We start from the raw sequence: 25,052 nt of genomic DNA, 5'->3' as shown, positions 1-25,052 counted from the left end.
TCAACAGCATATTCCTTGTGTCTGGATGAGGCTTTTCTAACACACGTTTTTCTCCACAAAGCGTGTCACACTTTTCTTGCATTCGGTAATGCTGGAAGAACTTTGGCACTACAATTGGGAGTCACTTTAAACAGCAAAATTACCAACAAAGAAACACAAACTATTTTAAAAGTGGCACTAAACAGATTTCAAAAAGGATGGTTCTTTACAGCCTGACTGCTAAAATAAGAGGCAAAGCATTACCTTTTTTGACCTCAGCTGGAAACATACACAGGGGACAACTCAAATTTTTTGCTACTATGGACAAGCACATGAATGAGCACAAAACTGCCATGAATAGATTCAGGGGTTACAACTGCATTTTAATGAGTAGTCAAATTTGCACATACAGAATCTGTGAATGAGAATTGGCTGTATTTACGAATTGTGTATCTGATAAGAGTGTAACATTCAGAATATATGAAAACCTCCTAAAACTTGACAACAAAAAGGCAGCCCAATTAAAAACTTAGCCAAGGACTCAAATAGACATTTTTCCAAAGAAGATATACAAATGATCAATGACCACATAAAAGATGCTCAGTATCATTAGTCATTAGAGAGATGCAGATCAAAACCATAGGTGAGGTATCACTTTACACCTACTAAGATGGTGCTAACGATAATCTTCAACACTGAAAATAAAAGGTGTTGGTGAGAATAGTGAGAAATCAGAACCCTTGTACACTGCTGGTGGAATGTAAAATGGCTACAAACATCTGTAAAAAATACTCTGATGGCTTCTCAAAAAGTTAAATATGAATTACTATAAGATTCAGCAATTCCACTCCTAGATATATACCCAAAAGAACTAAAAAGAGGGATTCGTCTTCTGAGTTGTATGCTGATGTTCACTGAAGCAATTTTCTAGCCAAAAATGGAAACAACCCAAGCTGAATACACATACATACACACACACACACACACACACACACACACATACACGTGCGTGCATATTCAGCCATTAAAAAGGAATGAAATTCTGATATATGCTAAATACAAATGAACTTTGAAAACATTATGCTAAATGAAATAATTCAGACACAAAAGGACAAGGATTGTACGACCCCACTTATTTGAAATATCAAGAATAGGCAAATTCATAGATAATCTAGAAAGTAGATTAAAGGTTACCAGGGGTTACGGGGAGGGGGGCAATGGAAAGTTATTGCTTAACAGTTACAGAGTTCTGTTTGGGATGATGAAAAGTTCTGGAAATAGTAGCAACAGTTGCCCAACATTGTGTAGATAATTGATGTCACTGAACTGTACACTTATAAATGGATATAATGGCAAATTTTATTATATTTTACCACATTAAAAAATTCAGTTAATAAAATGAAAAAATCACTGAAAACTACTAATCACTGCTAATTTTTTATTTTGTATTCAAGGACACAGTCAACCAGGAGAGAAAAGTTCTTTGCTCTGTCAAATAAATATATTTAAAAGCTAGCAAACATCAGAGCAAAGTGCCAAATCTATAAAAGAGACAGGGGGAAAATTACTAATAGTTATTTACAGCTATACAAAATTAACATATTGCAAGGGAAACATAATATAAATATAGTCAAAGGTTTCATTTCCAATACTTGACATTTCAAATTTTGAAAACATTAAAATTATTGTCAAACAAAACTCAGACCACATTGGCAATGGTTTAAAAAAGGGAGCAATTTAATCTTTATAATACAGAGTGCTTTAAGAAGTTTTTAAACGTGTAAAAGAAAGAACAGTTTAGTGCATTAAATTGTTACAGTCTTTACATTGCTTCTCTTTAAAAAGTTAACAGTAGTATGAAAAAGCCACCCACAAAGCCAGCTGTCTGAGTGAAGAAATCAGCTAAATTGCAGCATTTTGGAATTACTAATAAAGCTATAGTTAAAAATGAAAAGTTTATAAAAATGAAAGCAGCATGCATAGTCAAGGCTTTTTCATAACATTTTCATTAGCTGACAAAACATTAAGGTAAAAACAAGAGCTTAATATTTATTATTCATTAAATTAGACAAAATAAACTGGCCAAGCCCACTACATCTGGTCATTCAGAAAAACATCTTAAAATCCAAAGCTAATGAAACTGAACATTTCTTCTATGAAGAAAGCACATTTTGAAAAATGGTCCTATAGTCACAAAGAAAAGGATCCTTCTCAACACGAATGAACAGCACCGGTCTTTACAAAGTTTATGAATTAGGAGGAACTTTCAGTCTCCTGAAATGGCAAGAGTTAACAGTTAACACTCCCATAATTCATAAGTGAAGAGCTAAGTTTTAACTCATTCTGATCAGTTCAGAATTTTTTTTCTTTATTCACTGAAATTGTTACACAAAGTAGAATTTCACCAAAAGATAATTTTTGAAAGCTCTGATCTGACACCTGTACAAACATTTCTGATTTCTCTATGATTGTAAGAAAAGCGTAAGTTAACACTTACTACATGATTCCTTTTTCACATTTTTGGTACGTTTACTTCAGAGTTTCACCCTCTTGAAATTCCTATGCCAGTTTCTTTCCCTTCTTCAGTACTGATTATGTTCGGTTTAAAAAAAAAAGCTAATTCAGTTTCTAATGAAAAATAGTAAAGGAGTATTACAAATAGTAATCGTGGTATCCATGAATGTGTTCAATGAAAGGTCCAATCATTAAGTGCCAATGATACCACAAAACCTCTTTGCTCCAACATGTGTCAATAGTTTTTTACTTACATTGGAATTATATAAACCCATGCACAACTCTTAATCTTAGTGCAGGGCCAGATAAATGAGACATAGAAATAAATCAGATTTTTCTTTTTCCTGCTTCTAACAATTTTTACTCTGTAAAATGTTTGGTCACTGAAAGCTATAGGCTTAATCACGTATCAAAGAATACAGGCAATAAGGCCCATCTTATGAGACATACACTATTAAGCTGAAAAAAATATGAGGACAAGCTCTAGTGGTCATTAAACTTCCTCAGAAAGTCTAAGAATCAGAATGTCTCCATCATATCAGAATAAAAATGTACTGTATTAAAATCTGAATTTTTACAAGTTGTTTTTTTAATTAGTGTTCTATGTACATTGCAGGACTTCTGCCATTTGCAGTAGTTTACTTTGGCACAACACTGAATTCCATTTCTTTTGGGTATTGGATCCTATTTATTGAGATTGTATATGCCCCCAAACGTTTTCAATGTCATCAAAGATTGGGCCATTCACAGTAAATCAGACATCTGGAGTTGAAGAATTGATTCTCTTCCAACGTTTTAGGCAGCTATAAAAGAAAAACATAATAAAAAACTAAACTTTTTAAGATAACCATATTTTAACATTTTCCACTTTTAGGAACAAAAATGATATAAATTAGCCATTAAAATGCATCCTCTGTATTCGCTTATTAATCCTGAGATCACTTGCTACATGTATCTTATTAACATATAATGCAGTAGATTTTCTGTGCAACTCCAGTGTATATGTTTTGCATATACCAGATTTGCTTATAGACATTTTTCACCTACATGTAATAATTTATAAAAAAATATTCATAGAATTATAATATATGTGATATAATATATAGTAATTCCTATTTACTATAGAATTAGTAAAATAAGTGCTATATTTATAATAAACAGACTATGAAATCTAAAGACTCTTACATTCTTTTCTATTTATATACAGGGCTAGCTTGTGCAAAAGAGATATATATTTATCACTTTTTCCTGTAACTATTTTGGTAAGGTTTTGGTTACCTTTATTTCTTTTTTTTTTTGGTTACCTTTATTTCTAAATAAGCCATACTTAAATGAAGAAGTATTTAAATGAAATTTATGGTGTATCATTTCATAAGATGAAAAAGTATTTTGTTAAACCAATGATAACTTGCTGATTAACAGGTTTTATAGTTTTAGACTTCTGCATATTTTAAAAGCAGAGCATGCCAATATATGTACCACAAAAGTCAGGTAAATGTACATTATACAACTTTTTTGAAAACCATGGCTTTGTGTGAATCTTCTGATCATAGTGTCCATTAGCATATTCATATATAACTTAAGAACCATCCACAAACTTAAAAGGTCAAACTAAGCTGTAGAAAAAAGTTCACATTATTTTTAGAATAAGATTCTAACTCCCTCCAAAATCACTGCAGAGGTTACTACAACACAACAACAACAACAATTCACTGCAGCAACAAATCTGTTGATGTAATCTTGGCTGAGTGCACATTCTTATGTTTAGCAATAAGAAGAGCCTGTTAAAAATATTTTATGCATCTGTGTTAGAAGCAAGCCTGTCCTGAAAGTTTCTGACAAAAGGAAATGAAGGTCGGTGTTTCAGGATATAGCCATACAAGACTGCTTAACTTCTTGTGACTCATAAGGATACATTTATGCTCTAAAACCTGGAATAAGATTCATTCTAAAATATGTGCATTTTTCTGTCTGAAAAAAAAAAAACTATTAATGAAAGAAAATCTGGAGAAAGATTGTTAAGCAATAAGAATAGTGCCTGGTACTTATTAAGCTCTCTATAAATAACTGTTAAATAAAATCATGGAGGAAGGTATGGGGAAATTAAGGAAATTCTGTGCAGAATAAGAGCATAAAAGTAGAGGATGGGGTAGAGATGCAAAAAGCTATGGAAATAAGTAAATATGCTCATATGAGGAGGGTCTAAGTCTTTTTTACCTCCCCTGATATTTGAAAATACTGCAATGATTTCTGTCAACAAGATGCTTTTGAACAACTAATGGACAGATACAAACATTTCATGACAACTGCACTATTTTTTAAGAAGTACAGACTTATCCTAGAACACACCAAATCAGAGAGCAGAAAAGAAACAAACTATGCTACTGAATTCTGAAAGTATTCAGAATTGAAATTCTAATTCCAAATCAGGTATCCGATTTGCAACTACAGTGAAATTTTAATTATTCCAATCTGTAACAGAATTAAGACTCAAGGAACGTGCCAAACCTTTCCAATTTAAAGCACATTTACTTGCACTTTTATGCCTACAGAGAGATATTTTTAACTTACTGATGTGTTTTTGCTGGTGGCAGGTTTGTTTTATATTAAGTAATGAAAAGACATTTTAGGCAACTGAGTTAATGTCAAATCTGTTATCTACCACTGATCTCTAAAACAGAAATAATTTATATCACAGTTTTCAAAGACAGATGCCACCTAAGTGAGTATGAAATTATATATTGCTTAAAACAGACCTTTGGCTTTTAATAGAAAAATATTGAGTAATTTTAACACATAAAGCATTTTAAACTCTAGTTAAAAATCTGATAGTTTGGGGGCAATAAAACATTAAAAAAGATACCCATTTTCACCTAGTTCCCTAAAACTGAGCAATTCTCACCCCTGTGGTCTTTCCTTCAGTATACTTTCTCCCCTCTTTTTAGTTTTCATTTTTAAATTCTTTCCTTAAATAAGCAAAAAGTGAAGCTTTAGTGAAGGAGGGTTGCAAAATATATATACATTTTAGTTATCTTTCGTATGTGTTAATCTCCAACCCGCCACCAGTCTTCCTTCTTGGAGAATGGGTAACTTTCCCTTAAAGCAAAAAAACATTTCACATAAAATATAAATAATTCAGGCAACATTAAACTCTATAAAATAAACATAATGAACAGAAAAATCAGGCTACACATGATAATCATGTATCTCTTGGGCTACACTCATGGCACCTAGTCCTCTTATTGGGCATCAGAGAAACTTTTAGAAAAAACACTGTCAAAGGTGAAGATGGCAGATACAAGGTGGCTGATCTAAATGTGTGTGGTCGGTGAATATACTCTCAGGTTAAAAACTTACATTTCAGTCATCTGACTTAGAAAGCTTCCGCTTCACGTGTCGTGGGGGTTCCCAAGTGTCACTGTCATCTGTTTCTTCTTCCTCCTCTTCCTGATCATCAATAGCTTCATCCTCCTCCTCGTTTTCCTCAAATAACTCTATACCTAAATCCGATCTTCTCTGTCTTTCGGCAAACCATTCTCGGACCTGCTCATAACCCATATGTGATCTGTTAACAAGTTCATCGAGGTCTTGCTCATTAAGAAATTTGTGCTTCAGGTAATAATCCTTAAGTATTGCAGTTCCAGTTTTAAATTTGATGAGGGACGGCCCCCTGTCCCAGTTGTTCATTCTCTTGCCTCCTCTGGGCCGCCCGCGAGGTCTTCCTCTCCCCCTGCCTTTCGGTCTCCCCCTCCCCCTTTTCCTAAGAGAAGACAGACCATTCATACTACTGGAATTGGCGCTTTGATAGTAGTAGTACCATTTTAAGTTTCCATTTTTCCAAGCATAACGGGTGTCCCCAAACCAACTAACTATGTCTGTTCTAGCAAGCCCGCTTTCTTCAGCCAACTTGTCATACTCTTCTGGTGACGGCCACTGTGTTCGGACAAACGCACTTTTCAGCATGTGCAGCTGCTCGGGTGTTTTTTTACATATCTTGCCAGTACTCCCTGACTTAGGTGCACTAGATTCATCTCCAGGAGAAGTTTCTCCAGCTTCTTCTTTGGAACTACCTGCATTGCTTTCCTCTACTTCCACTTTCTCTTCCTTTAAAGCTTTTGATTTCTTCTTCTCTGTAAACCAAGCATCAATTTCCCTTCTGGTGAGTTTGGTTTGCGCTCTTAACCTATTTAGTTCTTCTTCTGTAAGTACGGAACTGTTGAGAAAACTTGCCTGAAGGGCACGAAGCTGCTCCGCCGTCTTCTCTTTAAACTTCTGGGAAGTAAAGTCGGGAAAAGGATTCCAGGACTGCTTCTGCGGTGAAGTCACAACAGCTGGGGATTCTGTGGTTTCATCGCTCGAGTCTATGATGATAGTGGCAGAGGAGTCATTGTTGAGATGTAAGCACTGATTACTCTTTGAATTTCTCTGGTTGTACCTTGTGTCACTAAACCATTTTTTAATCTCTCCTTTGGTCAGTCCTGTGATTTTCATCAGTCTGATAATTTCAGCATCGTGGGGAAACTGATTCTTCAGGTAGCTGACTTTTAATTCTGCCAGCTGCTCTTTAGTCTTTTTAGCCCGAATGCCAAATGAATCAGGGTTTGCCAGCGTGGCTTCATGTTTGACCAGCTGAGAGGATGGGACTGCTGCTGTTGCTGGCTTGGTCTCTGCGGTCGGCTGAGTAGCGGGGACCTGACTTTTCTGAACATTCGTTTGATTCGGAACCCCTGCCACTGTCAAGGCTATAGGTGCCGTTACTGGCAACGTGTTCGTGCCACCTACTTGTGTGAGGACCAGACCTGGCTGGCCAACTATTTGGCACGTCTGTAAGATGGATGGTAAACCATTACTCCCCGCGGAGATGTGGGTAGGAATGACAGTTATGGTCTGAGGTACAGTGTGTACTGTTCCGTTGAATTGTTTCCTTCTTGCCTCCTCTACTTCCTCCGGAGTCCAGCTAACACCATGTTTTAGACGTTGGGCTGAAAACCATATCTTGATCTGTTCCTCTGTATATTTTGCTTGAGCAGAAAGAACAGTTATCTCTGACATTGTTGGATAAGGGAATTTGTTGTAGGTGTTAAGCAAAAGGGGGTTGTTATCCAAGGCAGCATTGTAGGTAGGAATGCTATTAACAGGGATTAGGACTTTGGGAATCAAACTGGAATTCTGCTGAGCTGATACTGCCGTGATCACCTGTGCTAACCCAGGAAGAACTGCTGCCGGGGCCACAACTGTGCTGGCAGCATGTGGGTGGATTCTGTTTACAACAGAAGTACTTGCATTCGATTCAGAAGCTGAAGAGCTTGGATTGTCCGCAGTTTCTTCACGGTCTGGTTTGATTTCATTCTCCTTCTCTTCCGGAACGTCCTCAGCTGAATTACGATGAACTGTAATCCGTTTGTTCTCCACTTTATTTTTCATCATTTTCATGATAGGAGTTTTACTGATAGATATTCCTGAAGAAGAAACTTCTGTAGATTCAGCTTGCTCTGAATTCTCCTCCTTAACAAAACTACCATCAAAAGTCAGATCATTTATTGTTTGTTCAAAGATTGTCTGGTTATTTCGTTTCACCATAGTCAACTTAAAATTCTCTTCTCCTGGGTGATATTTCAGATTATGCTCAGAAAGTGCATCATACCTTTTGGTAAGAAAATTGCATTCAACACAAACATAGGATGAATTTAGCACAACATTGGGATGTTCTGAATCCACATGGAAAGTAAACATATTTAGATCTGGAGTTTGGAAAGTACAGTATTTACATTCATAGCCACCTTCAACTTTTTTATTTTGCTGATTGTCAGAATCCACGGACTCATGAACTTCTTCATCACTTGAGACACTCTCTGTTCTGGTGTTTTCTATAGGCGTAAGTACAGGAGGACCTTCGTCCAAATCTGATACCAACTCGAGGTCTGGATCCTGTTCACTAGCAAGGACCATGCAGGGTGTTGTAGATTTTCGCCTGCTTGCCATTCTGATGTTATGGGGGGAAAATCTCAGTGGTGATTATAAAGCATTGGGGCTTAAAACTGTTCAGTATCCTTCATTTGAAAACAATGGCTTTTGGTTCTTCAAGTCTGTCTTTGTGCTCAGCAAGTCTCATTAGCAGCTTTTTCATGGTGCAATCAAGTAAAGAGCTTATGGTTGGCAAATAAAATACTGCAGAACTGCTGAAATTTTTGAAGCACAACTCCAATCACCTATATTAAGATAAATTAAAAAAACGTTTTAAAATGAGTGGTTATGATCTTTTCAACAAATTACAGCTCTATTTCACTTACGTGAAGTTGTTGGAGAGCTCAGTTGTAAAGATGAGAATAAAACTAGAACCAGAAAAAAATTTCTCTGAGGATCAAAATAGATGTTTCCAAGCCAACTCACTGAAGGTCATGTACTGTACCTGATGGGTCAGCCCGCAGGCTGCTGTGTATTTGGATTTTTCAGCCAGCTGGCTATATATCGGAAGGGAAAGGGAAGAAAGTGTCTCCTTTGGCAGGCACTTTCAATGTGAAATGATAATCTGTTAACAGTGGAGGAAGTTTAAAACTATAAAAAGCAGCCACATATACTCAAAACTATGACCACTAAGTGTATAAGGAATTCAGTCCATCAGTTATGCCCTGTTCTTTTTCCTGGTCTGTCTTACAATCCCCAAAGCATGCCCAAGTATGGCAAAAGCAGCAAAGGTAGAATATTAATGATCAAGGTTTCAGAAATATTATCTTCATCATTCTCCACAATGCTATCAGAATTTGTAAAACATGTCTAATCATATCAGTTTCCTGACTCAAAGCTTCTAATGGGTCCCTAATGCTGAAAGAATGAAGTTCAAACTTCCCCATGTAGCTCCCTCCACGTCCTGGCTGCAACCTCAATTTTCTATCATCTCTCTCCTGACTCCTATTTCCTTATGTTTTAGGCACAGAGCAGAAATGATTGCTGTTCCAGGGACTCCCATGCAGGCCATTGATTGTGTATGGACACTTGTTTGTGCACACATTGGGTGTGATGATCTCTCAGATCTGTCCTATAGATCACCCTTAGCTTCGGCCAACCTCCCTTCCAGTTTATTTCCTAGTCTATCACTTACTGTGTTGTACCAGGGGAATGTTGCATTTGTGTCCTGAAACCTCCAGTCTCCTTATTTTTTTTCTTCTTTTTTAAAGGAATAGCTTTACTGAGACATAACAAAGCTCTTGAAACTGAATGGAGCCAGTTTCCTTTATACCTTCAATCTAGCTCTCTCAGCTGAGTTCTCTTGACTGACTTCTCATTCACTTCTGTATCCCCTTTAGTATACAGAAGCCTGGAAGGGGGCTTCCCTGGGTTCAGTGGTAAAGAATCTGCCTACCAATGCAGGGGACACAGGTTCAATCCCTGGTCCTGGAAGATCCCACACACCACAGGACAACTAAGCCTGAGAACCACAACTACTGAAGCCCTTGCGCCTAGAGCCATGCTCCACAACAGGAGAAGCTACTGCAATGAAAAGCCCATACACTGCAACTGGATAAAGCCGGCATGCAGCAACAAAGATCCAGTGCAGCCATTAATAAGTAATAAATCTTTGATTAAAAAAAAAAGAAGCCTGGAAGTAGGGGCTCACTAAAAGTTTATTAACCTGAAACAAGATTCTCTAGTGGTCTGTGGTTGGGATTCAGCGTTTGCACTGTCGTGGCTTAGGTTCAACCCCTTGTTGGGGAACTAAGATCCCATAAGCCGAGTGGCATGACCCCCTCCCCACCCCCCCCAAAAATGCTACCTCCAACCTGAATTAGAATGAACAGAAAAAGAGTCCTATAAAACTCAAAATGCCCTAAAAGCATCACTACAGCGAACAAAGCTAAAATTCACAAGAAAAACCTTGAATCATCAAGAAAAAGTGAAATATTTTCATACAAATACATTTTAATACTTTTGCACCCAAAAGAGTTAAAATATAATTTTGATGCTAAATTGGTTAAACTCGGTGTGCTTCTAAAGTCTAAAACAAATGAAAATGAATACAATAAATGGTATCACTTATTTTCTACCACAAAGGAACTATTTTCATTTACTAACATAGTCCTTGTCCTAGCTGAACTGAGGAGAAAAAGTTTATTTCAAAGATTATAAAGCAAAACTAAGTCTCCATGACTCAGTAAAAGGAGAAACATTTTTAGGAAACAGAGCTGTCCAAAGAGACAATGTCCTGCACCTTTGAAGGTGCTAAGATCCTTCTTACTAGGATTATTCAAATCATACTACATTTCCATTTGATGCATCCAAGCAACAGACGGAAAGTTGGACTAATTGTCTCTTGTTCTCCGATTTCCCGTACTACAAAATAAAGAGCATCACTTTAGTAATAATAGTAATATCAACAGTCCAAAACCCACTCTCAAAACTGTCAGTGTTGGCAGGGGTGGGATGGATTGGGAGTTTGCGATTGACATATATAAAGTAGGGATATAGGTATATGTATGGCTGATACACTTTGCTATACAGTACAAACTAACACACCATTGTGAAGAAACTATTGTTGTTCAGTTGCTAAGTGGTGTCCGACTCTTCTGCAACCCTACGGACTGTAGCCCACCAGGCTCCTCTGTCCATGGGATCTCCCAGCCAAGAATCCACTCCCACTGGAGTGGATTGCCATAGCCTCCTCCAGGGGATCTTCCCAGCCCAGGGACTGAACCCCTGTCTCCTGCACTGCAGGTGGCTTCTTCACCACTGAGCCACCAGAGAAGCCTTAGACTCCAAAAAAAGAATGAATTTTTAAAAGTGTCATTGTTTTTTCTATAAAAAAAAACCTTTGATTTCTAAGGGAACATAAATCTATCACTGAGATTTAAAATGATTTCTTAAATAATGAGATTTAAAATGATTTCTTAACTAACTGCTATAAACTAAGATAATTCCATCTTTCCTATTCAATTTAATAGGGAACACTACTATTTTTGATCATTTTTTCCTCATTAGAAACAAGGATTTCCTCAAATAGCTTTAAGTAAGTGGAAGAGTAACAAATGAGCATCACCCACATTTCTGACAGTGAAGGAGAACTACTGAGAGGCAGGGGGTAAGCTATTTTCTGACTTATTCTCCTAGAACCTTAGATGATATTTAGATGGGGTGTATTAAGAGCTAAAAGTCTTAATGGAGGAGTTTTTCTTGAAGTGGTGGTTTTGAAACTTTTTGTTATAAGCAAGAAAGCCCTTTCTTCAAACAAAATTATATGAGGAACCCAAGTATAAAACTGATTAAAGAAAATAGCTATCTGATTGGAGAATAGAGAAGCTAAACTACCTGCTGACCCCATCCCATGGACCCCACAATCCCTGCTTTCACCTCTGATGGGTTCTGAGATGTTTTTGAAGCCTTTGCCTTAAAAACATAAATAGTTTCATCAAAAATCCTCAGCTTGCCAGTGCTAAGTCATGAAATGTGATAACTAAAGTGAATTTAATGTGTCCTTTTAGGCTGTTTCACTGTAAAAGATAGGCTTGGAGCACCCTGAGATAGAACAGAGTAGCCCCTACTAATAAGAGATACAGAAGAGAAACTTGAGGAGCTAAGATATTTTATTATTCTGGTTCTGTAGCTCTTGGGTTAAACTTACTTTTCATCATATCTAGTATAAATATGGGAATATGCTACCAAGTTGTTACTTTTATTTCTTTTCCTTATAGCTCACTAGCTCAGAATGGTCAGTTTGTAAGAACTGAAACAGATATACAATTTTCAGAGTATCTTTGCTAAAGTCATGAAAACAAGAAAATATGCATATATTATAACCTAATGATATATACATACAGTTGTGCTTTTTCCCTTTGAAAGCATTGGTTTTTGAGGAATTTGAAAATTTTAAATTATAAATTAAATTTAAATTAAAATTTTTACATTAAATGTATAATTTTAAAGCTATAAATACATTACTTAAAAGAAAGGCTTTAAAAAAAATCCTCAGTAATGCGAAAGACTAAAAATCTGATTATCTTGGGTATCCTAGGTTGTCTCAACCTGGGTTAGTTCTACACCTAACTACACAGACCTGGGAAATACTCTTTCCTCTTTACTCCTAAAACTGCCCATCTTTTGCTAACAAAACCATAATCAGTACATTACTTAACATATTTCTAAAGGGAGACTGAGAACTTCCAAAAGTGCCTCAAGATTTGGCCCAATGGCTCAATTCTATTATTATGTATACAACCTAAAAATAAGTCAAAGCACAAATAAAGGCAGCATCATGGTCCTTATTTTATAGTCGTAATTTGAGGGGAAGCAGGGACCTCAGTACAATCTTCCCATTCTTCATGGAAGAAGAAACCCACCCAAGGGAATAAATTCACAGAGGCTTTGGGGTAAAGGCTAAAACCACAGGTTTTAGAGTCTCCTCTGTACTCAGTAGTTAGGTATCTGGAAAAGTTGCCCAATATCAACCTCAGCTTTCTCATCTATAAAACCAAGATTCTTCAGTTCAACAAATCCACCAAACAACTATTTGTTGAAGGTCAACCATGTGCCAGGCACTGTGTTGGGCACTCGGGTTACAGCAGTCACCAGGACAGATAGTCTCTGGTCTGCCAGGTTCTAGCTGTTAACAAGGAAAACAGGCTTAAGCGATTACTTAGAATGACTATGATCAATGCAATGAGAGGAGGTACTGGGAACTATGTAAGCACATTACAGGAGGCTTCTAGAAAAGAAGCAGAGAAGGCTGCCCTGGAGAAAATAAACATAAAGGTATCCCACCTCAGATACTGATCAAATAAAAATGCTTCATACACACTAGTATACAGTAGGTGCCTAATTAATGCTATGTTCCAGTCCCTGAAAAATTAATTGGGGAATGAATAAATACCATTTATTTACTATTGTTCTCTTTCTTTCTATCTTTCATGCAGCTTAATCAGAAGACAAGGCACACAAATTGAATGCAAAAGAAAAAGCGGTAAAAATGCAGAGTAAGAACTGCCATGATGTGCTTTCAATACATCTCATTACAGTGTAACAGGGCTGAGACAGGGAAACTGCCACACAGAAATCACTATCAGCTGATAGGCAACTCATCCTCTCTTTGAAGGTCAAGTCAAAACAGCTTAAAATCAATTTGGGAAACCTTGCACTATTTACCTGTAAAAGAGGGTTAGAGTCCAGTTGCACAACTGAGGAGCTAGGTGGCTCTGCAGTTAAAACATAATTAAAGTGAAATCTGCCCATAAGAGAAAAAAACTATACACTTTATGCATATAGCACTGTAAATATAATTATATTTGAACACCATTTTCAGTAGAGAAAGATGTTAAAAAATAATCAAATCCATTATACTGCCATTAAAAATGACATTCAAAAAAGTAAAGGATATGGCAAAGTATCCATTTACTGTTAAATTTTAATAATCAGAACAAAATGTTCATACTAACTATAAAATAACTATGGGAGAATATGTATGCATGGTGGACAAAGACTAGATGAAAACATTAAAAAATGAAATTTTCACATGAGATTATGGGTGAAATTTTTATGGTGTGTGTGGTATTTACGTTTCTTTAATAGCATTATGACATTGCTTGATTACAAAATACAACAAACAGGGACTTCCCTGGTGGTACAGTGGCTAAGACTCCATGTTCCCAACACAAGGGGCCCGGGTTCGATCCCTGGTCAGGGAAATAGATCCCACATGCCACAACTAAAGATCCTGCAAGACTGGAAGCAGCCAAATAAATGAGTAAATATTCTAAAAAAAAAAAACAAAAAACAAAACAAAACAATAGTTTCAAGGTCTTAAAATTGCAAGTAGGCTAAACTATTTTTGTGGTCATTTGTCTCAAGCTGGAAACAAAATTTACTTTCTGTTTTTAAAGCAAAAAGACGTGCTACCTAAACGTTTTTTCAGGGGGAGGAGGAATCTCTGAGTATGTATAGCATTCAGGTGTATTCCCGACATTCTGGAGGGCTGCTGTCCCATTGCAGAGAAATCAGACTGGTTCTAACAGCCCGCAAGAGCACCCCTAGTCTCCAGAGAATAGATTTAGGCCAAGCCAATTTCCATGGTTCTGTGTACTGGCTCTTGTCCTGAAGGTCAGATGCTCCTTAATCAATTCACGATTCTTAATTCATCAAAAGAATTACATCATATTTTCTCTGCATAAAAGCATTTAATGGAAACAAAATTTATTTCATCACAGTATAAAACTTTGGGGCAGTTCTAAAAGTAGTTCTTCTTACATGATCGGTAAGAATGTCTATTTAGCTCTTTACTATATCCCCAGGGCCAAACACAGTGCCTATTAATATTTGTTGGGGGGAAAAAGCTTTAAAATATATCTATATTTTGTATTATATCATACATTTTCCTTCATTAAGCACTCATTTGCTGAGGAGATACACAAAACAACTGAGTTCGTTTTCACTGGTAAAATCCTTATTAACAAAAGTACTTTAGTCATTAAAACATTAAAACATGCTCAAAAACATTCTCATATAAAACATTCTGTTTATTAAAATAGAGCAATGGATGTTCAACAAATATTTACCAATTTATCTGTAATTCTATTGTAACAAATCAGTTTTATGTATGAATAGGGTACACCTAAATTTGTAGACTATATACCAACAAAATAAATTTGTAGACTATATAGGTGATAAATTCATTTCAAAGAATTAGTTCTGCAGTGGAATTCAGGAGAAAATGGCATACTTCTTATAAAGATAGACAAATGCAAATCTGAACTTAGAACCATTATTTCTCTATAAGAGGAAACTATATTTTAATGATGTTTTATATTTTAAAAGAGACTTAAAAACAGGTTCTCAGTGTAATACACTCTATAAAGTTAATGGATTGTTTCAAACTGTATGCTTGGCACAGAAAAAAAAAGTTAAAAAATTTTATAATTATACAGGGCCATAGCTACACTGAATTTCTAAACCTCTATTTTTTGGCTGTCTTGTACTTTAAATTAAATGATTAACAGTTTATTGGCCTAGTTAGCCACAAAAGCATGTTATTTTGGTAAGATTTTATGTTTAGAAAAACAGACTTTGTTTTTTATGCCAATTCTGGGTCAAAAAAGAACATTTAGAAGATTTTAGAAGATAACTAAAATTTTTAAGTATCATGTTAGTTTTGACCTAGTACCAACTAAATAAACCGTTCTTTAGGCCGCTAAAATACACAAACTGAGAATCCTTTGAAATCTGTATTCATACATATACTGAGAACTCTTAGGACTCTGTATTCAATTTAGTTTCACTTCTCCCTCTGTGAGTCAGAGTTCTGTTTAGCCAGCTGAAAATACTTACTTTTACGTGTTTGTATTCAAACTAAAAGTTACAAATCTACCAAAATCACAGAATGCCTGAAATAATAGTAGGAACAAAGAAAAATGAATCCAAATGAAAACAGGATATCTACCACTTTTTTTAAAAAAGGTATCCAAGAGGATATTTTTCTTAATTAGAATTTTTTTTGGTCTTTACATAGTAGAGGCATTTTTCAAAGCGTTAATGTTAAAATATTTAGAAACAATAGTCAAGTTCTCAAAAAAAATTAAGTGAGAAATCTGACAACCCAAATTTGTACCCAAAACAAGAATTTGTAAAAATCACTGTAAACTGGAATCATTACCTGAGAGACAAGTTTCAACAAAATTGCCAAAATGGTCTCAAGATAATACAGATTCAAGTATGGAGGTGAATACAGACAGGAGTGAATGTGATCCAAGTAACAACATCTAAGAAACTGTGGCCAAAGATAATCTAATTTCAGAAGATCCCTTTGCTAATGCTAATTGAGGCTTAGAGGCTTAGAAACTCTATCCTCTCTACCTGTTTTTTCAACCTGAGAAAGCGGACTTTAATGCAGCTAAAGATTAAAAGCCTCTAAGCTGGACAGATTTCTCCAGGCAAGCTCTGACCCCAGATTTGAGGAGTGAAATGTTTTTTTGAAAGATCTTTAGGCCACTAACATCCTGGTGGTGTACCTTCTGCTAGCATATAGGTAAGTATGTAACATAATTTGACAGTGAAACACAAACTAGTCATATAATGAAATATCTTATCTTTATCATTAAAGTTTGTGGATATGATCCAAAAGTAATTTTTGGCTGATAGTAATTTCCCCCTAGTTTTCTCAAGGTAGTGTATTAAATCTTTCACAGAAGTCTAACACAAGAATGGTATTCTTGATTCCAAGTGACATTATCACTGAAAGGCTGAAAAGTCATTCATCTGTCCATTATCTTCCCCATTTGTAAAATAAACTAACTGCTACCTATTTTACGCAGGATACAATAATTCAATTTGAAGGATAATGGTAATTAGTACTGGTAATGTCAACTCGTAAAACAAACACAAAAATGAAAGCGAACCACCACATTAATAGTTATGGAATCTTTCCTAGTACTTTCTGGAATCATCTGCAATAACAAATGGACTAAAGTATAAGTATTTCAAACAGCATAATATGCAATCTAATGCTTCTCAAAACGCCAATTTATATCAAGTAAGTAAAATATAAAAGTAATTATGTACAAATATATTTAAATAGTGGTATGCTTAACCTAAATCAAAGTATTTAATTATTAATATCTTAAATTTTATCATTGTAATTAACTATTATTAGAGATCTGTATACTAAAAATGTGTTTTCAGGAATTGTTCTTGACATCTTGAAGCATTTTTCTGGATATAGGAAAAGAACAGTAAAATTTCCCCACACAAAAGGTCTGTTTCCCCACCCTTCATTTGTCTGGTTTACCACTGTAATTACCACAGGTCCAGTGCCTGATACACAATGGATTTCAGCAAATGTTAATTGAAAAATCACTTCTAAATATACCACATAGACTTATTAAGAAGTGTGATGTTGTTTCCTTTCAAATTAAAGCAGCCAATACTCCTACATTTTTAAAGTTTGAAAGTACATTTCTTAAAAAAAGAGTTAAGAATATATCTGCTGCTTTTTAAAGGAAACCTTTTAAGACTTTAGCCAAATATAGTATCACTATATTAACTGAGCAATTCCGTCTCCAAGTTTTACCACAACAGAAGGATGGAACACATACCTGCCACAGTCTCCTCCCCATTCTGTTCTTTGACACGGAAGGGTGTCCCTTCAAATTAGGAGGTGTTTAGCTCAGGCCATCATTACCAACAGGTCCAAAGTACCTATCTGCCATCACCTACAAAAAAAGCAATATTGCTTTACTATTCTAGATATGATTCAGTCTTATTAGGAAACTTAAAGCCTAAGTCTTGGGTTTTTAAAAGCAAATATAACTTAAAAAAATTATTTTCCTCTTAGAAATTTTAAAAGAATCATCGAAATGCCAAACTCAGTAAGATATGCAAAACTGAAAACTTTATATTTTATAAAATAATAAAGTCACTATTATCCTGTCTTCAATACAGATTTTCAAAATGTGAAAAAAATTTCAAAATGTGACTATATGCAGGGTATAATATGAAAGCTGAGATGAAGAAATTGAGAATTGTAAAAAATTAGTACCACACAAGTTATGAAAGAAAACTTAGTTAAGCTAAGAGGTGGGAGAAGGTGTGTGTTTATATGTTTATATATAAGCCTCACTAGGCTTATATTTATATCCTAATTTACTATGTATTAAGTGGAATGGATCATTAATGCTGGGGACAAGCCAATACTACTTAAATAAACTAGTGGTATCCCACTCCTAAACATATGGTATATCTGATACAATGATTGGTATTTGTTTTGCAAGAAAGTTACTACTAAATGATTTTTTAATCAGTGCATTGTGAAACATTAGATGGTACAAACTGAAAATCATTCTCTGAAAACTCAGATTTGTGTGTAAAAATGCTGTGGTATATTACTCAGAGGAGGCAAACCAATCAGGAGAATTAAATAAAAACTATCATTGTTTGTCATATTAAATAACAGTAAATCATGCTTTTGAAGAGTTGAAAGATTTCTGTTATTGTTCTTGAAGCCCTGAAGCTCTGTAAACCACAGTGAATGAATATGAAGTAGCGTGATTTCCCTCAGTACCTATTCTTTTTGATTCCTGCCATTATGACACACAACTTTATGAAGAGCCCTTTCAAGATAAGAGATCATGTAAACACACCAGTCCTTCAGTAAAATACTTATACGGTGAGTTAAAGCTTTGGCTGAAACACTGCTTTCATGAAAGCAAAAGAGCATTCTCTTGGTGGGCCCAGTGGAGCAATCCTGTTCTGTTGGTAGCCTAGGATTCTACAATTTCATTTCCTGGTGTCTCCTTGTTCGGACACTCCTTAGCCAGCCATCTACAGGATGTGGAGTAGAAGAAAGGGTAGGAAACAGCTGCCAAAAGTAGGGAGGTTATTGTCCAAAATGAGTTATTGATAATATTATAGGAAATTGATAACCTATTTGAATCCATTCTTAAATCACACAGTAATCGCAAGATGTTTTACCAAACGAGAGTCTCCTGAGAAGAGCTGCCAAGACATGCACACAGCAAGCAGAGAATCAACAAACGAGTTCCTCAGTGTTTCTGGATGAAAAGCATACTTACCTGACGTTATTTCAGTTTCTGATACTTGGATTACTTTAGGGCACCTCTCTAATTCAAGGTATCTTTTTAAAATTTGGGATTAAACTTCAAAAATTAAAGAAGTCATCTTGACCATATACATTATGTAATAAAACAGATTGGTTACTTTGGCACGAAAGGATGGACAGGAAATAAAGATGAAGGATTTGGGCTTTGGAATCAGAGTGAATGGATTCAAATCCCAGTTCTGTCATTTACTAGCTGCGTGGTCTAGGATAAGCCACTTAGCCTCTCTGTGGCATAGCCCCCTTATCTGTAAAATGGGACTAATGATATTATCTACTTAATAGGGGTGCTATAGGCATTGAAAGGAATCATACATGTAAAGTGCTTGGAATACTTGCTGGCCCATGGTATACCTACAAATTAGACTTTTTCTGACTCTTATTTAGGGTAACAACCTTTAAATTATACAACAAAGAAAGTCTTTGTTTAAATTTTGCTAAATTTTGAGATTGAAATAGTGTTCTGGGTCAGTTATACTTCAAAAAACAAACAAACCCATAGAAAAAAAGGTCAGATTGGTGGTCGTTGAGGCAGGGTAGGGAACTCAGGGAGGGGAACTGGATGAAGGTGGTCAAAATCTACAATCTTGCAGTTTTAAAATGTGCCATGTGCTCAGTCGTGTCTTGCTCTTTGCGACTCCATGGACTGTAGCCTGCCAGGCTCCTCTGTCCATGGAATTCTCCAGGCAAGAATACTGGAGTGGGTTGCCATTTCCTTCTCCAGGGGATCTTCCTGACTCAGGGACCAAACCCCTGTTCTGGGCTCCTGCATTACAGGCATATTTTTTACCAGCTGAGCCATTAAGTACTAAGGATATACTGTATGACATGATAGATATTGTTAACACTGCTGTAGTATATGAAAGTTGTTAAAAGACTGAATCCTAAGAGTTCTCATCACGAATACACACAATTTGCTAAATGCTGAAACAGTATAAACTCTTTCAAAGTCCACAAAACAATTTTATTTTCCATTTCATAGCTTTGAGCATATTAAGCAGTGTTAGAATAAGCTGGCTTTAACAGGTAGACATTGATCAATCATAATTTATGCCTCTGACTCCAACATACACATATTTTCTGTGATCTAAGCCTCAAGATGAATCATTAATATATGACACATTTAAGGGGTGTTTCATAGAATGAACAAGCTTTTGATATAAATAATCTTATCATAGTAATAAACAATTTTTTCTTTTTTCACCAACCCCCACTCCCAAGTATAGTCTAAGTCCAGCCAAGTTTTAACAAGCTTCTTTTTTTTTTTTTAAACAATGTTCGAAGGTAAAAGGAATAAACTTAGTAAAGAAGAAAAACATAATTATTAGTGAAGTGCTTAGAAATATCAGAATACTCCTATGTCTTTTCATTCTTCACAACAGGGAAAGACCTTTAGAAAGGGGAAAAACGGAGCCAGAAATACTAAGAGAAATATTAAACCACTAAAATTTAATGACAAAGTTATTTTATTTTAAATGATAAATATGTATATATCGACTTTAATGTTTTAATTTTTTAGATAAGCTTTGTTAATATGATTTTTAAATCTAAATTTCAAAGCTGAAAACAAAAATCCTGCATAAAAAATGATTTATTCAATTTTGACTCCCTTGAATAAACGTCATTCTTAATTTGCTCACACATACTTCTTTTTCCAAAGTATATCATCTTATTTGTTTAGACCAAAGGTACATAAGACCATGTTTATAACTTTTAAATACATTACAGGATACTGATTATATAAACTGCAAAGATCAAGTACCCTTTAAGACCAAAACCTGGCAACCTACATAAAAACTTACCTAAGTATTTGCTTTAAAAATAAATTAACTGTATAAAATACAAATCTCCAAAATATAAATGCAAATGTGTATATCCTGATTGGTAATCTAAATCAGAGGCTTCAGTCATACAAATCTTGTTACTTACCACTATGACTATATTAGAGCAACAGGAAACAATAATATTAAGAACTAAAGGCTAGCACCATAGTTTTTTTTCCTTCAAATAAATGTAATTCGAGTTACTTTCGAAATTACACAGAATGATTTAAGAGGATTTTAAGTCAGAAAAAATTTAAGCATACAAATGAATGTGCCATACTGACTATTACTACAAACAGTATAATAGGTATTTCTGGACATCTCCCTGAATTGCTCGAATATGATTAGATTAAAAACTAGCTTAGGCACTGAAATTTCTACACTGTTAATATTCAAACAAGAAGTCTTTTGAGTCCAAATCCACAATGCTGTAATATACATAAAGAGGTTATTTCCTAAGCTACACTTGAAATAATTTTAGTAATTTTAGGAGTACTTCCATTTGAGTATAAAGCAATAACTGAAAGCAAACTAGGTCCCAAATATCACATTTTTGTGCCTATTTAACATTACAAGAAAGAAAATGTATAGTATGTCATAGTATCACCTTTCAGTCTCAATGTGAAATACAATAATAGGGAAAAAAAACCTCCAAAGTGAGCCACCTCACCTACTAACAAAAGAATTTTAAACCCCCCAAAAAACAATAACAACAAAACAACATAAAGAATTGTAAAACTTAATTCACATTTATTGAAAAAAAAGAACTTAGAAGTGTCATTAAAGGTGAAATAGTTGGACATCATTCATGAACTGTCCTCCAGTCCAGTGAAATAATCAACTCACTTAATGGGAGTGACGTCTACTAAGGAGAGCTCACCAACACAGGGACATTTATGTTTTCAGCCTTACCATATTTTGAAACCATCTGGCAGCAATGCCTTTCTGGTTCACTCAGCCTAATCTGTTCAGAACTGAATATAAAACTAGACCTAAAAAAAAAACAAAAAAAACTAGACCTACGTGCACTTTGGGGAAACCAAAGAACAGCACACATGAATAATAATGTGCTCAATGTGCAGCTCTAAACTAGTTTATACTTGAAAGGTGTTTTTAAAAACATTTCTATTGAAGATGTTAAAGCTCTTTTAAAAATACTAGAATGGTTCAAGAAATCTGTATGAATCATTGCTGTCATCAGTTACCCAAGTCTTAAAATTCTTTTTTTCTGATTTTAATCCTGATCACTAAATAAACCATTTGAAGAGATTCCTCTACAAAGAGAGTTACTGATAAATGAAACACTATCAATTCTATAATGAAAGGACCCAAGGTTTTTTACAACTTACTTTCCACAAAATTAGTCTGCTTAGCCCTAAAATGCTCAGAGGAAGGAGGGGAAAACTAAGAGAAAAAAATACTCATGAAAGCCCTTTTTTCTCTTACATCCTGTTACGGCATTACTGTTTCTGGCAGCACTTACATTTCTTTTGCTTAAAATCAAGAGTTAGAATTGCTACTCAAGACATTAAAAAACAAAAAATCTAAGAATGTGCTAGGGTCAATATCCCTGTTAGAACCAAATTCCGTCACCCTCACCAACTGGCATAAAAACAAACAACTTTTTCAGGATAATTTTTCAGAAGCAAGGATAATTCACACAGCACCATATAACACAAGTTAAAGCTTTCAGACAAAGACTGAGAAACAATGACCAAAACCAAAAAATCTTAAGGTGCGTGCCTGTAGGTTAGGCACACACAAACACTCCAACCCAACAAACAGTCACTGTTCCTGGGATAAAGCTGCTTCTCCCTCCCTCACTGGGAACCACTCTATTTCTCAATCCTGTGATTTTCCCTTTTCAGATAAACTCTCACTCTCCAAGAGAACTGCTTCTTCCTTTCAAGTTACATGGAATCCCAACTTAAACACGTTACATACAAATTCTCTATCAGTAGTGTTCCAGGCATGTTTTCTCCCAGCAAAGATGAGCCCCTTCTCATGTTTTTCTTTAGAGCTGGGGTGAGATGACAGAAAAGCGCTGTGGCATTCCCGCTCTGCCCAATCTCTTACCCACATCCCTCCTCTATCCATCCGCTTTCCCGCTTCTTAATCCTCCTATCCCGAAGCTCACTGAAGCCCTGCCAGAGAGTTTGATCCTTCCCTATCCTAAACTAAGGATACGCAACGGAACCTTTTTCTTCTTGGGGTTCTGCTTTCCCCTTACTATTACCCACAGAGAGATGGGGAGGGATATATTGGAACAAAGAATTTCAAGTCCCTTTCTCTAGAACTCTGGTGTAAATACACAGGGAAAGGGCATCCCCCCAGGGCTCTTCTTTCCTGCCACTTGACCCCCTTCCCCTCAGAGCTCCTTCCTAGCCCCTCATTCCCCGCAAAGGTCAGGAGCTTGTTCCCTTCAGGCCCTAAGCTCGCAGCAGTTCCTGGTCAGCTTCCCAGTCTTCCTCCCGAAAGGGACGGATAACATTTCCATTCTCTTTCATCAACTTCTCCTTAAGTCCCAGGGCTTCTTCAAAACATAATATAGTTAAGGACCCAACTCTGAGTCTTGCCCTGAAATGGGTGCCCAGTCTTCCCTGAAGTGGGGTACAGCCTCTCCCCGAGGGTTTCTGGGGGCTCCAACCCCAATGCCAGTGCGCTCAGCTCCAGCAAGAGAACCTCTCCTCTCAGGGAGACTGAGTCCCCACGAGGCCACATGCCCCCGCAGGTGAGGACTCCCGATCTCCCTCCCCTAGGACACTGCTGAGGTGGTCCATCGCTGAGGCGCCTGCCCCTCTTCTAAGGAGACCCCGTTCTTACTCCCGTCAACAATCCCAAGTTGCTCAGTCCTCTCGTACGCAGGCGGGCTGAGATTTTTCCTTACAGAGCCCACCCCCAGCTCCTTCCACGGCCGCAGAGACCCCGAAGAGCGCAAAGGAGGCTCGGGGTCTGTCCCCCGACGGCGATCCCGGCCCAGGCAGGCCCGGTCCTTGCCCCTCGGACGCCCCGCGCCGGTCCGTCCTGCCACCCGTCTCGTTGAGAGCGCTCAGCCCCCCGGGGGCTCTGCCCCGGGGCCGCCCTCCTCCGTCCCGCCCGCGCGCCGCTCGCCTTCCCGGCCCACCGCGCCGGCCGCGAGCTCTGCGCTGCCGGTTCCCACCCGTAGCCCCGGACTCCCTGGGCCGCTCGTCGCGGAGCCCGCTCGGGCCGCTACCTGCAGGGGCCGCCGCGCCTCTCAGAGCCCCGCCGCCGCCATCTTGCATTTCAAACCGGCTGCACTTTTCAGGGAGTCAACTCTGACCTGTGAACCCTATACCCGGAACCGCTCGGTGGGCCGGTTCACGGCTTCGGCAGCGCGGCGGACCCGGCGGAGCGCAGAGAGTCGGGGGTGGGGGTGCGAGGCGAGGCGCGCGCCCCAGCAGTCGACCGGGGGCAGGAGGGGGGAGGGGAAGAGCCGGCCGAGGCGGGGCCCTCCCGCGCGCGCGCCCTCCGCGCGCCCCCACCCCGCTCCACGCCTGGCTCTCCACCCTGGGACCCTGCTGCTCCCCTGGGGTTCGACCCGGGTCTCTGCCCCCGGGATTGGCGCACGGCGGGAGGTAGGGAGCCGCCCCGCCCCTCTGTCAACAGAAGCCCCGCCCCCGTCCACGGAAGCTCCACCCTCTGTCAACAGAAGCCCCGCCTTCTCCAGGTCTTGGAGCGGCCCCGCCCCCTTGCCGGTGATAGCTCCGCCCGCTATTGGCAGAAGCCTGGTCTTCACTCAGGTCAATCCAGAAGGCACCTCGCCTTCTGCCAGTTGTGGCCCCGCCCCCTGGGCGCTCCACCTTCCTAGTGTCGCCGCTGAATCGCGAGAAACGCCCCTTGTCATCATGAGCTCCATTTGGTGGCAATACTACCCCAAGCCCCGCCCCTTTAGGAGGGAGCCCCACCTACTGTCAATAGAAGCCCCGCCTTCCTGAGACTCTATTCTAGCCCGAAGCCCCACCTCCTGTCAATTGCCGCCCCGCCTCCCCTTGCCTCCTATTCGGCCAAAAGCCTCCCCTCCACCGTCTGACACCGAAAGTTCGGTTCAACCTCACTTGGAACCGCCGTTCAAGACCAAGCCACCCTCTGCTCCCGAAAGCCCTCCTTTGCCTTCTCACGAGTCACTC

General features: G+C 37.7%; 1 protein-coding gene across 2 annotated transcripts; it reads right to left on the bottom strand.

Moving 5' to 3' along the window:
* Positions 1-1,403: 1,403 nt before the first annotated feature.
* On the bottom strand, positions 1,404-24,488 carry ZHX1 (zinc fingers and homeoboxes 1). Of its 2 annotated transcripts, none has more exons than XM_020879015.2 (4): positions 24,119-24,488; positions 17,562-17,678; positions 5,851-8,702; positions 1,404-3,296 (listed from the first exon to the last, which is right to left on the bottom strand). In XM_020879015.2, the coding sequence occupies exon 3, from the start codon at positions 8,473-8,475 to the stop codon at positions 5,854-5,856; it is 2,622 nt and encodes an 873-aa protein (XP_020734674.2). In that variant the 5' UTR covers positions 8,476-8,702; positions 17,562-17,678; positions 24,119-24,488; the 3' UTR covers positions 1,404-3,296; positions 5,851-5,853. The 2 variants fall into 2 exon arrangements, with proteins under 2 accessions (XP_020734674.2, XP_070333154.1); XM_070477053.1 differs by having other exon boundaries at positions 24,206-24,488.
* Positions 24,489-25,052: the final 564 nt, after the last annotated feature.

This window comes from Odocoileus virginianus, chromosome 15 (genome assembly GCF_023699985.2).
Source record: "Odocoileus virginianus isolate 20LAN1187 ecotype Illinois chromosome 15, Ovbor_1.2, whole genome shotgun sequence".
NCBI classification, from domain to species: Eukaryota; Metazoa; Chordata; class Mammalia; order Artiodactyla; family Cervidae; genus Odocoileus; species Odocoileus virginianus.
Note: the sequence above shows the minus strand (reverse complement) of the source record. Positions and strands in the feature narration are given on the sequence as shown.

Excerpts from the sequence above, each read along its gene's own strand:
- ZHX1 (XM_020879015.2), bottom strand. The coding sequence starts at position 8,475 with ATGGCAAGCAGGCGAAAATCTACAACACCCTGCATGGTCCTTGCTAGT.